Source organism: Neopelma chrysocephalum, unplaced genomic scaffold, assembly GCF_003984885.1.
Source record: "Neopelma chrysocephalum unplaced genomic scaffold, ASM398488v2 Primary Assembly neopelma1_45, whole genome shotgun sequence".
NCBI classification, from domain to species: domain Eukaryota; kingdom Metazoa; phylum Chordata; class Aves; order Passeriformes; family Pipridae; genus Neopelma; species Neopelma chrysocephalum.
The window spans coordinates 11,498,236-11,516,342 of NW_020897704.1; the positions used below are offsets into that span (position 1 = coordinate 11,498,236).

Below are 18,107 nucleotides of genomic sequence, written 5' to 3' on the forward strand. Positions count from 1 at the left end.
ACCATCATTATTTATTTGAAATAAAACTAGCTTTAAATAAAACTTTTCAACTAGTATGTGGGCTAACCCTTCCTGTGAGCAACTAGCTAACACATTCATATACAGGAAAAATAAACTGCAGCATGATGGCTTTTGTTGGGTGAATTTGTCCTTTTAGTGACTTGTTAAATACTTTATATGCCCAGCTAATTTTCAAATGGTCACTTAAGTTTTCTTCTTTAACAAAAACATACAAACAAAAATGTCTCCACTGCCTCTATATGATTTATACTTGAACTGGCAAAAGAAGGTTTCCATACGAAAAGTACTGGCAAATGCAAAACCTAAATTATTATAAAAGGAGACATTATTTGTATCACTTCTGTGGTTGCAAGACTCTTGGGATTTAACTGTTCAATTGCTGTAGTGGTATTTGGTTTATGAACTGAAACTCAGCTGATTGTTGAGGGCTTTAGAGGAAGGGAGAAGGCAGCTAAGAGTAGCCTTTTTGATATGGAATTATAAGTTTTACCACTTTAACTACTGGAATTATAGTTTCATTTTCTGTAAGAGCTTCATAAGGAGTATTAAATATACTCAGTAGTATGTTTCAGAAAGAATTTCGTACCAAGATAAGTTGTATTGGGCTGGTTTGGAGAGTTCCAGCTCCATTAAGGCAACAACTTGGGGAATTAAGATTTTGCACAGCCTGTATTATATGTGTGCATGAATGTGTGTACACATAAATTGTTTCTAGTACCTGAAGAAATCTCCTAAAAGATAGCCAAAATTAACTGCATTCTTTGTTGCTGAAATTGGTTGAGAGTAGTTTCTACTCTTTAAGTTGTTTAAGACCATAAATAAACTAAAAAAAGTGAGAAAGGTCTGTTGCAAATAAGAACGTCTCTCTAAACAGCACTTCTAAGTCACTTCTTTAAAGTGATCTTTTAAAAACATGAATTTTATGCATCCCAAACACATCCTCCAACTGTGAACAGTGGATTAAATTCGTTCTTTAACATTTTATATCAGAGAGGCAGATGCACTGCGAATGAAATAAAAAGATCAAAACTGGAGGTAAAATAAGAATAATTTATCCAACTAATATGTACATGTGATTAGTTTTATCTCATAGGCTGCAGGATAATACTGTTATTTTTTGTAAAACAGAATTTTGTGGAAATCATTGCCTGCTTTGCTAAGAATGTGATTTTCTTGACAGAAATAAATGTTTGTTGATATCTGTAAGTATCTACATGCTATTTTATTTCTCTTTGAGAAAACTGAGTTTTGTATAATACATATTCAGTACTTGAAAAACCTCCCCCACTGCTTCTAAAATGTCAAAGCTGAGCACAGGGATTTAGCCATACAAGTTCTATTGAGATTAATTGGATTTGTATGGCTAAATCCATGCAGTTCTTCTGAAAATATTGCTGTCCCTTGTACATAAATATATGTTCACAAACATAATATCACAAGGAATATTTGGACAGAACAGTAAAATCAGGTTTAATTTATGTTTGGAGATGAATAACTTTTGGTTTACTATAAACTAAGGGTTGCTGTTTAAGTATACTGAGTGAATACTAAGCATGTGCTGTGCTTGCCTTAGGGCTTCATTTTTTTTAAATGCGTGAAGCATTTACATAGGAGTCTTCTGTACTTAACTCAGGAGGGGGAAGAGCATTTCTGATTCATTAATCCCTTTTTCTTTTTCTAAGTAACTGGGTCCTTCACATCATGCACTCAAGAGGTGTAAAATATACAAAGAAGTGGGAGGGACAGGCAAAATGATGCCTGGCTTGCTATAAGGTATAAATTCAAAACCTATTTCTCTTTGCAAGAAGAAAAATAGCAAGGGGAAAAAAGGGCAGCACTAAATTTACTGCATGTGCTTGCATGATATGCAGGTTTGGGATAATTATTTTCTCTCTTGTTCAATAAAGTGAGTTGTTACCATGGTAGCATTTATATTGCACAGTTTCTCTGTTATAAAATAAATGAGAACAGTTTTAGAGTCAGAAAAGTCTATGTATGAATCTTTGTGGGGGTTTTTTTGGGGGGGGTCTGTTTTTTTTTTCTTTTAATGCAGAATTGTGTCTTAGAAATGCAGTTATAGTCTTAAAAGAGATTATGAAGTTTTGGTGCACTTTGCACTTAAAATTGCTCAAGTTTTAACAGTATGTAGTGCTTCGGCAGGACAAGATGTGCAGGATCTGGTAGTTAAATTGAACACAGCCATGAAGAGGGTGCACAGTGCCAGGCATCTCAAAGGAATAGTCTGTATGTCCTGATCCAATAACCAAATCCTGGCAGTAACCATCTTGCCTGTGTTAATATGTGGTCTTGGACGAGTCGAGAACTTCTTAAAAAGCAGGTCTGAGTCTTCAGTGGCTGAGAGGGACTTCCCAGGGGAAGTGTTCACCACCGGAGGATACCCTACACAACGTTTTGGCCTCTGCTGCTTGAGCTTCTCTAACTGAGGAATAGCAGACTGATAGCAACACTTTCTGACCAATTGGTTCTTTGGTACCTTTTATTTAACATTTATTGACTGCAATGCACATTCTACTATGGACATTTTACAATGTCCTCGAATAATACTTCTGCTTCTGCTTACTGAAGAGATTCCAGAAGACAGCCATGGGAGCTACTTACAGGTTATGTAAAGCTTATGTGAAAGGCCTGCAAGGAGGTGAAAAAATGTTTAGGATATAACACAGTTGATTAGAGTGACAAGTAGCTTTTCATCAGCTGCTTCTCTCTCTTTGTTCAGTTTTGTTTTTCTCTTGTATTTTCTCACTACAGTAGGCAATAGCTGTATTGGTATGAAGTGACTGTTTTTCATCTGTTGAGATCAAAAAACTTCATTGGTTGTTTGATTCTTTCCAGGTTTTTCATACCTTTCTATTGATCCCTCTATGGATTTTTCAGAGTTTGGTGATCAGTATAGTACTTCTGGGGGATTAAGCCTTTTGCAGTGATTTAATTTTAGTATTTAAAAAAATCAGATTTATAATTACTGAATATTACTGAAAAGTCTTGACACAATGATTATCCAAAAAATAGAGTGGCTATCGCAACTATTAACTGCAAAAATTAATAAGTTCATTAGGCACGGAAATCTGAGAAATTATGTTTCCTGATTGCACTGTATTCCACTGAAACTAAAATAGGACACCTTGTAGAGGTTCCTTTATGCTTTTAGAATCACTGAATCATTCAGGTTGGAAAAGACCTTCAAAATCATCAAGGCCAACCTTTGACTGAACATCACCATGGCAACTAAACCATAACCCCAAGTGCTATGTCCAGTTGTTTCTTGAATGCTTACAGGGATGTTGATTCCACCACCTCCATGGGCAGCCTTTTCCAACGTTTAACCACCTTTTCAGTGAAGTTTTTCCTGATGTCCAGAATTATCCTCAGATGCTGTGAAGGCAGGAGAAATACTAATTGGCTGTGTACTGTTACTAAGAAATGCATCCCTTTTGCAGGTATTCGCTTCCCACATATTGTTTGTCTGATTCATTGACCAACACTGTTGGTGGGTGTGGCAGCCCTGGTTCTCTAGTTCATGGGCTGCCTTGGTTGGCTGTAACTTTTTTACCCAACACATGTGCTTGCCAAACACAAGTGTCAGAAACTGGATTTTTCCACGTTAGAAAAGCAAGTGATACATGGCGTAACTAGCAGAATTTCACGGTTGTGTTAAAGGGTGATGGAAACTGCATTAAAAAACAAGTGTTGTGTTTGAAGAACACAGTTTTTTGATTTACAGTTAATTGCTGACAGATGATGTTTCATGCTGACAGATGATATTTCATGCACTTTATCTGATAAAGCCAAGTATAACTGAATAAGAGATGGAAAACTGGTAGTTTTGACCACTTTGTAGAATATCTATGCAGAGGTATAAAGATATCTATAAATAGCTTTTTCAGTTGCATCTAACATATTTAACGGGTCATTGAATCTAAATTTTTAATATTTCATGACTTCTCATGGATGTCTGAAAGCTTTGCTTTCTGTAGAAAAACTAGCAAAAATGGGTGCTATAAATTTTTAGCCTCTATTGTAGCATATCTAAACTTATACATTTTTTTTAAGGAAAAGAACATGTCTTACTGTAGATTACAACTATCAACTTGTGCTATTTACAGTAGGGTTTGTTTTATTTGTTTTCAAGAAGCTGGAGGAGTGATAGTCTTCATCCTGTCTTTCCCTTGCTTCTGGAACAAAATACTGTAGATTTACTGATTCAGAACAGAATATTCTTGAGTCTATTTGGTTTTCTGCCATGCTCAGGGAAGGGAGATTGCAGATCTACCCATTTCCTGCTGCTGAGAAAAGTGACTTTGCAGAGTCCTCTCTTCCCTTGTGCTGCATGGTGACAGTTGGCCAGCCTGGAACTGAAATTTGCATTCATCCTTGGTGTTTTGTCTGTTCTGCTCAAGGGTACCTGTAAACAAAGATATGGGAAGATGTTAAACTTAAATGTCCTGATTTTGTTAGGGAAGAGTTTGAACAGAAGTGTAACTCTTCCTCTCAGTTGCTGTTGTACAAGAGCTTTGTTTGTAGCTGTTGGTTTGTCCATGACTTATCAAATAAAATTCTAATTACTGTCTTATATAAAAGTAAATCAGGTGTTTAGGGATTTTTTTATCTCCTCTGTTTGATGGCATAATGGTATGATGGCAACTGGTATGACTCAATGCCATGTACACAGCTCTTGCTGAGAGCTAGGCAGTGTTGTTTTTAATATCTTGGTGTGCAGCCACATAATAATAAATTTCTCCTCTGATGTGTTGTGGGTGCAATAATGTCACAATTCAACAATCTTTTTTAGCTCCAGTTTGACAGTACAACAACAGCATGAAGTGTATTGTTTCAACAGGTTGGATCCATACGTGTGAACGATTTTATTAAGTCCCTGAAATTAAGATTACTAGGACCCAGTATGTTGGGAAATTTTTCTTGCTTACAATTTTATTATACCCTTTCCTAAGCATCCTTTACCAGTCCTTTCAAGAGACAGCACATTGGGCTAGGAGGGATCTTTGTTTTGTACCAGTATGATGTACTTACATACTTTAATGATTGATACAAGTTGTTTCTATTTTTGTTTTTGTTACTATTTATTTCTATTATAGAACCACTAAAATTTGCGGAGTTAATGTAGTCAGAGTGAATGTGGAGTTGATTGCAGTCTTCTGCAATGCATCTAGTGAGTAGTTGAGATGCAGCACGGTACTGTGGAGAATCTGTAAAGATTTGTTTTAACAATCTCAAGATACAAAATAAATGTATCTTTAAATTGTCGTTTTTTGGAGCAGACTCCCACTTGGGACTACAGTGTATTTACCATTTGTCTATTCTTGTGGTTGAAATGTCTGAGTTTTGTATTTTGGAATTATTTGGGTCAAATTTTCCTGGGGTGGTTATTTTAATTAAAAAATTCTTGATATCTTGGGCTTTTATGTAAGAGTTGGATCAATACTCTTTAAATGCTTAGTTATCATAATCATCCAAAAATAAACTGTAGTTAAGACACATTGAAAATCTGTTTCTTTCTTGGAGAAGCAAGGTAGTTTAGACTTGGAACATATTCCCAAACATCTGATTATGAGAAATCTCTTAATTTCATTATTTCTGCTCTTGGCATATACAAAGGATGGATTTTTTATCCTCAGGACAGGTTTGAAATCCTAATTACTTTCATTATTTTTTAATGCAAAACTATATTTACAAACAGAACTCCATATAGCAGTAGAAGGCTGGTATGTACACCTTTCTATTCTGGGATAGCATTAAAAATTTAGGAGCCTTCTTTAAATATATCAAGTCGTATCACTATTGCAGGTAGTGGGTAGTATTTCTAAGGTTACATTTTTTTGTTGTTCTTAATAGAACTTGTCTTGCAATATCTAGAAATGGTGCCATTGTGGGACAGAAATGTTATAAATGAAGGAGGGGGAAAACAGGTGAAAAATGTCTAGATTTGGGGAATGCTTGGTCAGTTGCACCAAGGTTTGCTTCTGGAAAACAGTCTTTGTGTTGCCTTCCTCATCTTAAAAAACCTTTTGGAACCTGAGACCTCTGATGCAGAAATGAATGAGGGGATGGCAGAAGGATACTTGTGTTGGCTAGTGCCTGTGTCTTGAAAAATAGCCAGCCTTTGTCTGGTGTCCACTTTATGAAGCTACCTGACTTAAGTAATCAAATTAGCTGTAAACATCATTCCCCAAGTGTTTCTTTGGCCATCTGTTACCATCTTCAGTTGCTCAGATTTTGAAGTATGGACTAGAAAGGGCAGTACTTCTGAATTATCTGTCTATAACCTAAATCTGTAGTCCTCTTACTCAGGAGTTGTGTTCCCAGGTTGTTATGGAGCACATTAGATGCATCTTCTACATATTGTGAATACATTCAAACCTTCTTTTGCGTATGAAAATTAACTCCTGTCATCAGTTCCGGGGTCTTAACAAATTTCTGAAAATATTTCCAAATAATCCTCAGGTACAGAAAATAATTTGATCCTTTCAGAAAACACCACATTAAGCAAATTTGTATCATGCCTTTCATGCCTTTATGAAGTACTGTATTGATCCTCAAAGTGAGGGAATTGACTCAGAAGTACTGATTTATCCATGCATCACTCTATAGAGTTTTTATGTTGTTTTTTTTTAAAGTTGATGAGCAGAGCGAGACACAGAGTAAAGTGTTGTGAATTGCCTTTTATTTTCCTTTTTCTTATTAGGCAGATTGATTAATGCTGAAGTGGATGTGCTGAGAGAAAAAAAACTTAGCTTTTTCCTAATTTCTATATTGAATAAAAATAATGAAGAGAAAGCAAGTTCATTAACACTTTGAAATATTCTTTAATAATAGTTCCCAAATGAATGTATTATTGAACTGCTTTTAAAAAGTGATGTTACTCTAACAATGAAGTGGGCAGGGGTAATCTGTGCATATACTTTTGAGATATCATGAAGCTTTTCAGAAGGATGGCGGGGGAAGCTGGATTTTCATCATGTGGGTTTTTGGTTTTTTTAAAAAGACTGCAGAGTACGGAGAGAATACAGTAATTAATAGAGAGCCTTTGCAGAGGCACAGGAGAAGGTTAAAGGAGAAACACAGAGTGCTAGGATGTAGAAGGTGCAGATGATATACTTTTTTTTTTTATGAATGCATCACAACAAGCTCATTAAGTCAGACCAAAAGTGGGTTTACCCACTGTTTTACTTCTTAGGCAGTAAAACTGTGTGACTGTTTCCAAGTAATACCAAACATGCGGGAAAAGTATAAGACCAGAGAGCAGAGGATGAGCATAGTCTGATATATGTTACAACTTCTTTTTACCTGTGGCTAAATGCTTGTCAGGGAGATGATGTTCTTTGTGTTCAGCAGCCTATGGTTGTATTTCCTTCCATGAATGTGAGCAGTGGCTGTCTTAATTCCACAAAACTGTGTACCACCATGCTGAATTGTCAGTGGCAAAGTATTTCGCAGATTAGGTACAAATTTGGATGAAGAATACTTCCTTCTGGGTTTCTTGTTTGCATTTTTAAATTGCCTTTTTAGTGTCCTGGGATGATTCCTGGATCTTGATTCAGTGTTCCCATTTAAAAAAATGTTGTGGTTTGGTTTGGGGTTTTTTTTGGAAAATAGTGGTTTTGGGAAGAGAAGATGTGAGGAGTAGAGATAATTAGAAAGTATAGAGGAAAGGTGAAAGGATGCTGTGCTGATGAGACAGGATTTGCAGCTAGTCAGAGTCACTGAACAATAAAACCCTAGAAGACAGGCGGCTAATTGAGAGAAAGTATTCTAAAATATGAATAGAGCAAGGAATTGTCTCCTTGAAGTAGGGGAAATACATTTACTTCTATTGAGATTCAAGAGAAAAGCCACAAGGAAGCCAATTGCAGGAGAATATGCTATAAGTAAGGCAGCTTGTAGTGTGCAGAATGATGTTCTGTGGTCTAAAAGACAGGAGAGAGGGGAGTGATGCAGAAAAGGAGGAGGGGAAGAGGAAAAACAAAAGGTGTGCATTTATCCCTTGAACAAGGGTATGAAATTGGCAGTGTTTCATGTCAAATATTATTTTGTGTAAATAGGACACAAAAAGTAAGACTAAGTAGAAAAAGCTAGAGGTGATGAACACTGATAATACAGTGGAGAAAATACCATATGAGAATGACTCTAATGACCTGTAGAGTAAAAACTGAAGGAATTTTATAGTAAAATTCAATGTTGTATACTTTGGGGTTAGTAAACTTTTCTGTTCTGAAGAGACGCAAGAAGTGTCTTGAAGGTGGTGAGAATGATACAAACTGAGTGGGTTTAGCAGCGTGAAATTCAAGGTGATGTACTTGAGGGTAAATAAACCTTTCTTCTTAATACAGAGGGATTGTCTTTTAGAGACTAAGGGAAGTTTTGGCTGTCTTAATAAATGACTGAGCCACCACTATGATGAAGCTTTGAAAAAACCAATGGAGTCACTTGTTTAAATGTGTAAATCCCATATATTTGCTGTGAGTGAAATGAAATCAAGGTCCTGGAGTGTGAACACAAAATAATGAAATAATACTTATGTGACGGAAACATGGAAAAGTAACTAATCTGGGATAAAGAAAGATACCAAATGCAAACATTCATAAAAGAAATTGCTTGCAAAGCAGGCTGGGCCACTGCCCTATAGCATCCTGTACAGCCACCTATGTGAGTGTTACCAAAGTGAGGGGCACAGAGTGCTGTCTGTGGAGCAGCACTTGAGGCTGGGTCTGGGATACCCTGCTCTGTGGGTGGCTCTGTTAATGTCAAAAACATTTTGACTGCATTCACAATATAGTTTAAAAAAAGAGTTAGATTACTTTAAACTGAGAAAAAGGTAAAATATCTAGCTGAAGCATGTGGTGATGAATGCTTTAATTGCACACTGGAAGGCTGTAGGTAATCTGGAGGGATGTCCCTTCTATTGTATTTTTTCATGATTAAAAGCCTTGTGCATAACATAATTCAGTATCAAAACCTGATTTTTTGTACAAGCATTCAGAAAGGTGTTAATTTATTTTTAATAATTTTTATGAAAACAGTTGCTGGCTTAAACATATATAGTTGCAGTATTCTATGGCTACCTTTCTGTATGAGCTTTTGGAACGAGGCTGACATACTGAGCACAGTCTAGCTATAATTTTGATTGAAATAATTTTGAGCAGGTTTTTTTTAGGCTCACATAATTTGTACTAGGGTCATTGAATTTAACTCCAGGAGACTTTTGCACAGTTATTTCGACTGAAATGTGTTTTGTAAGTGGCATCTGGTTTTCAAAGTGCCTCGTTGTATAGCAGTGGTTTTAGCATGTGCACGAATGTGACTCTTGGCAGTGGTAGGTTTCGAACAAGTGCAGTGAGCTGCACCTTTGCTCGCCATGGGATGATGGTGCTGCAAAGCATGACATAAAATTTAATAGGACTGTGAAAAAATATAGTACCCTTGTCTGATGGTGCTGAATAAGATAAAGACTTAGTTTCTGGATACGTTTGAGGTTCAGAATCTGTGGGTGATAGTAAGCCAGACTAAAGAGTTAGAATTAATGCAACTTGGACAAGATAATTCAAGACTGTGGAGATGAAAAATACCTCGCAGATCATCTAGTATATTTCTGCCAGTTTGAAATTGTTCCTCCTAGTGTCTTTCATTAATATTTTTCTAGTTCAGTTTAAAATGTACCACTCCGTGAGTTTTCAGTCACATCTCTGAGGAAACACCTTCCCCCTTCACCTGAAATAGTCAGCATTATTTTCTCTGTTTAATTTTATCTTATGGATTTGAGATGTGTCCCACACTTTGTCCAGACTCTTTCCTGTGATAGTCTGTCATTGCTCACCCAAACTAACCATGTGTTTCCCTGTATCTTGGGTTCTAATTCTGCTCATGTTTTGCACCTCACTGAATGTTTTCTTGCTTCTTGTGATGTCCTCAGGAAGAGCATGGCCTTTCTCAATAGACAGACCCTGCTTCTGGAATCCTTCTCACTTCCACGCAGCCATGTGCTCACAAAGCCAGTCTTTGTGTCTGCTTGGGGAATGATGCAAGGCCCATCTGTTAGTCCAGGCTGATAGGGGAAAAAGCTGCTTTTAAGGATGGCTTGTGGGTTGCTTGTTTTTTTCCAGAGGTTTCAATGTCCACGTTTGACCAGTGCATCTCCAGAAGCAATATGAGCGATCGTTGCCTCCTGGCAACACCTCTCTGCTGTGCTTTTATGATTGTTCTCACCTTGGATCCAAGATCTCAGCAGCAGGTTTCTCACTCAAATGTATTTCAAACCAAGCTCTGCCATGACTTATTTTTAAACATAGCGGTGAAACCTGTTCCTTTATATCTTTCAGATAGTAATATTTTTTTTTTTAATTTTCTTGTTATTCCTCTAGGAAATTTCATTTACTTACTAATTTTTGCTGATAATAAATCATTTCCAATTTAAGTAAATTTACAAGTAACTCTAGAATATTTCTTCCAACTGTAATTTCTTTTGTTCAAAAGATTCTCAATAAATATTCTTTTTTATGCCACACAGTTTTTCTGGCTTGTTTCTAGTCTGCTCTTGCCAGATGTTTTTTCCCAAGCTTTTGTGATCATGAAATGGAGCCGCTGTACCCATGGTATTAAAAAAAAAAAAAAAAAGTAGAGGGGTATTTTTGGCTAAGACTTGCAATTAGTTTGGCATTGCATTCATACTTTTCCCATCTGTGTTTCAAACTTTTGATGTGTCTTAATTTAAGAACATATTGCCTCCAAAGTTCTACAACACCTGAACTTTTGAAGTAGTAAGGTTTTTCAATGCTTAAGTTATAGGTGAGCTTTAAAATTTTGCTGCAAATACACTGTCTTAAACCCAGTTCATTCCACTGTATCCTGCTTTGCCAGGTGAACGCCCTAAGTAGGCACAGAGAGACTCTATGATTGCAATTTTATGCAAAATAGCTCAGCTTCAGAAGCAGTTAGAATGCAAGTTAGATCTGGTGATGATTTAATGCCATACACAGCTTTTTCTTCCTCCTTCCTCTGCCCCTCACCAAGATAGCTGTCAGACATTCAGCAAAGAGGCACTCAAACCTCTTGTGTCAGGAGGGATTTGAACCTTCTGTGTCCTAGAAGACTTCTTAACCATTTGATGAAGACAGTAATTTTTAATTTATTGGGTCTAGACAGATAGGTTCAGCACAAAATATTTGAGGGACTTAATACTCCCAAATCTACCACGGTTGAATCTTTTCTTCTAACAAATCAATTTATTGCACAAAATAGGTGTCTTGTCCATTTCTGTGGCTGACTCAGCAGCAGGACAATCCTGCTATATTGTATAAAGCAGAAAGAAATGAAGAAGTCATTGTTTTGGGATGATAGAACTCCCTTGCTCTTTTTGATTCCTCCTGAACCCATTGAAAGTGCTGTGCAGACGAAGCTCCAGGCTGCTGCTCCCTCAGCGGGAAGGCTTTTGGACTTGTCCTTTGGCGGTCTCTGCCTTTCTCTACGTATGGGCTAGACATCTGTAACTATGTCTTGAATTCTACTCCAAAAACTAATAAGTTAGGTATTTTACCTTCTAACATTTGACTGTCTGTAAGAAAGCTGGTCTCTATTTACTCCCCTTAGATATAAAACTGTTTCTTGCCTGCAGGAATTGAAAATGACAGTTCTCTCTACTGCTGTCTTTTTAAGTGATCTCAGGGTCAGGACTTGCTGTTTCAGCACTTGCTTCTTTGTGATGACATTTCATTAAGCAAAGTATTGTGAAAGAAATTAGTAAAAGGTTGCAGTTTGGTAAGTAAGTTTGTGTTACTTTGATGATCAATAGTCTCATTTGTCTTGTAATATTGTATATTGAGTCTTTTACATCCCACATTAAACTGAGATGGGTCCAGCTCCACACAGTCCAGACTTTTGCTGTGGTCATTGGCAGCTTTTAGGAGCCTGCTGCCATTCCTTCATTGGTGATCTCTGAAGGTGGAGTCAGCTGCAAGTATGTATTGGAGAAGTGATTTGCCAGTATTGGTGCACTAGGTTGTAAATCAGCAATTGTTACAGCAGTTTAGTTCCTAATGCTTCTTCACTGACTGAATAAGGACTTCGTTGAATGAAGAATGTGCTCTCAAACTCATGAGTATTTTAAGAAAATAAACATATAGTAGGCTTGAGGTTTATACCAATTCAGTGATACATTCACAGTGATTAATGAACTGGATTTTGAGCCATTTACCATATACTGCGTTCAACTTTCTTAAATGCTGTCAATGCTAAAATTTCATAAATCATCTAAATTAAGTAAATGGAATTTGTCTTTGTGACTGTGTGTAGGCCAGCATTCCTTAACCAAACTGCAAAGACTTTGCAGAATGATGGCATCAAAGCTATTGTTGCCTTATGCCACATAAAAAAAAGTTAAGCACAGGCTGTTACAAAAATTGCCTCTTTCTTGGTGACCGTATTTTTTTCTGTTCTCAGGTAGGTGTCAATTTCTTGTATTATGTCCACTTAAGGAGAAACCTCAGTAATTATTCCTACCTCCTGCAAGTACTGTCACAAATATTTTCACAATATATACTGTCACAAGTATATTTTCAGCAAAAGAGTGGGGTTACTACTGAGTTAGGATTATTTTTTTTAATTGATACCGGTGAGAACTTGCTGATGCTTTTTATAGCAATGTGCTTCCTTGAAGGTTTGAACTGACACTTTCTTTCCTCATGTATTTATTCTTGAGAAATTCCTTACTGTGCTATTATCACTACACAGAAGTGGGTCATGGTTGGCTGGTTTTTTGAAAACGAGACTTGTGGTCAGACACCAGTTTGTCACAGATTGTAACCTTGTTGCCCTGAATTGTCAGTGCCATATATTGTAAAGACCAGGAAAAAATTTTCTTTTCTGAGTTTTACCTCTTTCTTTCCTCTGGGAGCTGGGAGGAGGTAGGGAGACAATGGAATCACCACAGCATTTCTTCCTAACTGAGTCAGAGTGGGCTGGCTGTAGTCAGTGGTGACATCCCACAACTGCACTTCAGTGATACTGCAGTCATCATTTGGAAGAACAAAGATAGGGAAAATTATGCTGGTACATTGCTATTTTGGTAAAATAATCAATGGCTCTGTCAAGAGACTCTATGTATGTTTGTAGGCAAATTTCTCCCAACTCAGGCCCTGCTCTTTTTAAGCACATAATCTTCCAGCCTTTCCTTTCCAACCTTCAAATTCTTTTTTGTCTGGAGTAGAGTGATACATCCATCTGGCTATGAGCTGGCACAGGAATATCCAGCTTTGATTGTGAAAGTTCAAGAGGAGGTCTTTGGGTATAAAGGAAGGAAAATCCAAGTCTCTCCTGGGTGTCAGGCAGAGACTTGAAAAACGTTCAGCTCATGCCTATAATTCCTGTTCCTCTGATCAGAATTCTTCTTGATATGAAGGATAAAGGGTTTAGACTGTGTCTCTCACTTCTTGTGTTGTAAATGTAATGGAAGAATTCATATACATTCCTGGGTTTGCAAGCTGTAGAACTATGTGAAGATCAGTGAGCACCTAAGAACCAAAACAAAAACAAACAAACAAAAAAACAAACAGAAACCCCAACAACAAAAAAACCCAAGTTGACCACTGCTGTTCATGTTAACAAAATTGACTAATGTTACTAGTTTCTCTTGTTCGCAGATCACCTCTCTTGTGACTCTCCAGCTGTTATCCATGGTTGGCCAGAACGACCAGCTTGAAGGACCACGATACAAATGTACTGTATCTCTGGACTTCATCAGAGCTGTTGCCCGGTGAGCCTGTTGCCGTTCACTTACTGTTGTATGTGCTGACGTGAATAGAGACTTCAAACTGAGTATTTGCTCAGTCTATAGCTCTTTGCAGACCAGAATAGAAATCTATGGCTGTTTTCTAAGAATTAACGACTGAGTTGTCTTATTTATGAGAAGCTGAGGTAAGTATAGTCCAATCCTATTTTGAAAAAGATTTATGTTATAGTGGCAGTATGTGTTACAGTAACATACTGTCTTTGTGCTTAATAAAGGTCAGGGACTTCATGTGAAAATACTGCTCTAAAATGTCAGTCCATTTTATTACCAAAAGGCACATTATGGTATTTGAATCTGAAATTATATTTCGTTCTTAACGATGTCTGTCGCACATATGATATAAAAACTACATAGATTGTAAGAATTCTTCCACATAGTCTGTCTTGTGTGATCTGTAATTAATACAGGCCAATTCAGTAAATGAACGTAGGTACGTCAGTGGCTTTGTTAATTCAGAGCCTTCAGTCTTGAAGTCTGAGAACAGCTCCAGGTCCATCAGGAGAGATGTCAATAATCTGCAGACAGAAGTAGATGCAATACAGAGGCAACAATCAGGCCTATGTCTCATATTTATCAAATGCCACCAGCATTACCTCACACCTGTTGCTGCAGCCAGCTTGTTAGAAAGTGTTGGATAGACAGTCTAGCCAGAACAGAGCCCAGAAATGACATGTCAGAAAGGAGAAATGTTCTCAAGGCCAAGTCTTCTCTGTAATGTGGGATTTCAGAGGAACCTGTGGTGAAGACCGTATGCTATAACCTCAGTGTACATGTTGGTCTCCTGAGCTATTAAATGTCCATAGCCTTGTCAGTAAATGCAACAGATACACTAATTTCAATTTTCAGTTGTACAGGCCATAGAAGGAAACTTTGTCTGGGTCAGGTCTGGCTGGACTACACTGCCAGGACCTCAACGGTTTCGCTATGTCAGCTTGCTAGTCCCAGCAATAAAGCCTCTTGTGAACAGTACCCTGGAAAAGCTCCCCCTGGTACCAAGTACAGCAGGCCATCTGCTCAGCAACATGGATCATTGTGCATACAGTTATACATTGTATATATCCTTGAATAAAGATACTTGAAATGACAGCCCTCTCCTTGCAACTTTAACATCCTTAGAAGTTTCACTGACTCCATTAGAGTTGCTGGAAGGTAGAGATGGCCAGAAAACGGGACCAAAACTTGTGCTATGCCCCTCATGCTTGTGGGAGAAAGTAGTTGTCAGAGACGCTATCACTTCAACCCTCTGTGCATGGTATAGTGCTTTGGCTTGCTTTCCGTTAGGTTAGATGTGTGTGTATGTGTATGTATGTGTATATACCCATATATATATCCAAACTGACTTTTCCTACATGTTATGAGGAAGAAAGCAGTTCTGTTTTTCTCCCCCTCCAAGTAGTTTGCAGTGTTTCTGTGCTGCATAGATAGGGCTGTTCAAATGACCCGATGGATTTTGAAGTTGGCCTGTTCTGCTTTTCTCCTGTTTCCTCCCCTTTTTATCTCGGTTTATTCCTTTGTTACACGTTTTATTAAAAAACATTTTTCAGCCCACAGTATTTTTTAAATCTTTAAGGAGGATAATCTGTAAAAAGACAAGGTTTCATGAACTCAGATAAATGGGCTTCCCTCTTCTCTCAGTGGAGCGAAGGCATGAGCCTTCTGTGCTTTAAGAAATTTCTTTTTCTCTCTGTGCTATAGTCTTGCAGCTGCAGATTAGACTGTAGACTTTAACCACCCATAGGAGACATTATATTTGTTGCAGAGAAGAACTACTTTGCAATTTCAACCAAAATACACATCAAGTAAGCAGCCCATCATCTGATTATTCTTTCTCTGTTACTATAAGAGCACTAAAATAAGTCTATTAGTCAATAAAATCTTCAGATACCTCAGCCTTGTTACCATCTCAGCCTTAATGCTCCTGCGTATTTTCTAATGGAAGGCTAGAGAGTGCAAAGGGTGGGACAGAAAAGGGTGCTCTTTCCCTCCCCACCCCCATTCAAGCTGTTCAGATTGTCATTTCATTTTCTGTACTTTATAAGCAAAAGTGAAGTTTGCATTAAAAAAGCCACCTGTTTTTGGAAAAGAGTAAAAAACTTGTCTTTTGCTGGCGGCTTTTAGTGTGATAACTGCAGACAGGGTACAGTCTCTTTCTTCAGTACCACAGAACCTCATGTCTGGCTCTATTCTATTGCATATACTCTGCCTTTGTGGACATATTTCCGTGCTTTCTACCACGTAGTAGTTAAACATTTAGCTAAAGGTAAAGTTGGACTTCTCTTTGTTAGAAATCTTTAATTTCTGTTTTAAGAATTTTAAACACAAGTTCATGGATTTTCGCTAGCTGACGTAGGGCTCTCTTATTGTTTGTTGAATGTAGTGGATCTTTTCAGAGAGTCTGTAATAAACCCAGTTGTTATGACAGGACAGTTGTGTTTAATTTAGTTGATAAGGTCAGCATTTGTTATGATTTGTATGATTTTGTTTCTGTGGAAAGCCTTGTAACTAAAGCACATTTTTGAGTGACACAATGACATGCAAGTCTAACCGTGGTAGTTTATTATTTTAAATTTGTCACTGGATTATTAAATAGACTCCAACACAGTATTTCCTGTTATGTATCTTGGGGATTTCTAAACTTTTTCTCTGTCCAATATGATGTTTTACAAAAACTTCTTGAAAAGTGGGTTACAGGCTGATGCGTGAACAGAGAATATTAAATGATTGTAGTCTAACAAATAAGACATTCAGCTAGTTAATCTCACTTTGCATTGTTAGCTGTTATTTTTTGCATCATTGAATTCTTTAAAAAAAAAACGTTTATACTTGTCTTTACATGCAGTAATTTGCATTATTTATTCAAATAGTAAACCCCAAAGTCTGAGTGTTAGATTGTATAGAAGAATGAGTTTAGAGACAAAAAAATAATTATATGTTTTATTCTACTGCTGTTTCATTTTGCCTGCCATTAAAGTACAAAAGTGTACATTAAAATCTTCTATCTCATTGAGTGACATTCTTGGATTTTTCAAATTTAGCTATGAACATGGGTCAACTACTGTCAAGACTGAAAGAACGCAGACTGCCAATGAGTACAGATGAAGGAGTTACGTAGTAAATGCTAAAACAGGTGGTTTGGGAGATGAACAAAACATTCAATAGCATAAAAGGTTGCTGCTTTGCATCACCAACTAGAGTATCAAGTTTACTGTATGAAAATATAATCTTACTAACTTAGATATATTTTTACTGCTAATGATTGAAATAAGAATCTTTCACTTTTTCCTAGGAAGTTGCTTTATTTCCTTTTAAGAATATTACAAAGTTTAAATAATCAGAAGAGAGGTACTGTAAATAATGATAGAAGTTAAAAATTCATTAATCCTTGCTTGCATTTCTTTTGGGGATATTGCTTGGTTTTGATTGTGCAGAATGTCCCTCGTGTGCTGTCTCCAAACAGGTTAAAGTCTTAGCACGGTTAAGATGAGTGCTCTAATATACTGTGTTTTTGTTTATAGGACCGTGAACTTCGACATAATAAAGTACTTGTACGATTTCTTGTGAAAACAAGCTTCACAGCCATATGGACACTGTGACAATGACTAAGGCAAGCTGTGTTCATCTCTCTACTTAGCTGGCCAGAAAGAAGAGTATTTTGGCTCTTTTGGATTTGTCCAAACAGGTGCTAGCCCAGCATGGAACCTGATGAAAATACTCTGATTGGTCTGGGTGGATCTGAGCAGAGGACTATTTACCAGGGACCCTGGAGTATTTGGAAGCAATGTGTTAATTATAAACAGCGGGGTTTGAGCACAATCTGTTCTACTCTTAATGATGTTATCTTAACACTGAAATTGCCTGAAACCCATTTACTTAGGACTGCATTTTGCTCTATGAACTCTCCCCAGTGCTTTGAACATGGCAGCAGCCGTTGTTTGTATGCCCAGTCTTTTCACTTCCTCTCCACAGGAATCTTTGCAATTGCCTGCCAAAGCAGCTTTTCCTGAGGCCACCATTTTAGGAGAGTGGAGTAGCAAAGTATAATAAACATAAGAACATATTTAAAAATCAAGCTGGTACAAATTCTTCTTACTCTTCAGTAGTATGTAGGCAGACTGTTACACTGTTACATGGAGATCACGATGATAGGAAACTCCCAATTAGACACCATACTGTCTTTTTTCAGACCATTCATAAATGTTGACTATGAATCTATTTTTAAAAAGCTCTATTTAAAAAAAATCCTTGATTCTTAAAGTTCTATCCCTATGTC

The 18,107-nt window shown here is 37.1% G+C and overlaps 1 protein-coding gene across 4 annotated transcripts in view; it reads left to right on the forward strand.

Annotated features, from left to right (window-relative positions):
- The window catches only part of ORC5 (origin recognition complex subunit 5), a 69,561-nt gene extending 51,655 nt beyond the window's left edge, over nucleotides 1-17,906 (forward strand). For all 4 annotated transcript variants that reach the window (XM_027679382.1, XM_027679383.1, XM_027679380.1 and 1 more), the window contains 2 exons: nucleotides 13,689-13,801; nucleotides 17,353-17,906. In XM_027679382.1, coding sequence (XP_027535183.1) covers nucleotides 13,689-13,801; nucleotides 17,353-17,398 — 159 coding nt within the window. In that variant the 3' untranslated portion in view covers nucleotides 17,399-17,906. The remainder of the gene's footprint in view (nucleotides 1-13,688; nucleotides 13,802-17,352) is intronic.
- Nucleotides 17,907-18,107: the final 201 nt, after the last annotated feature.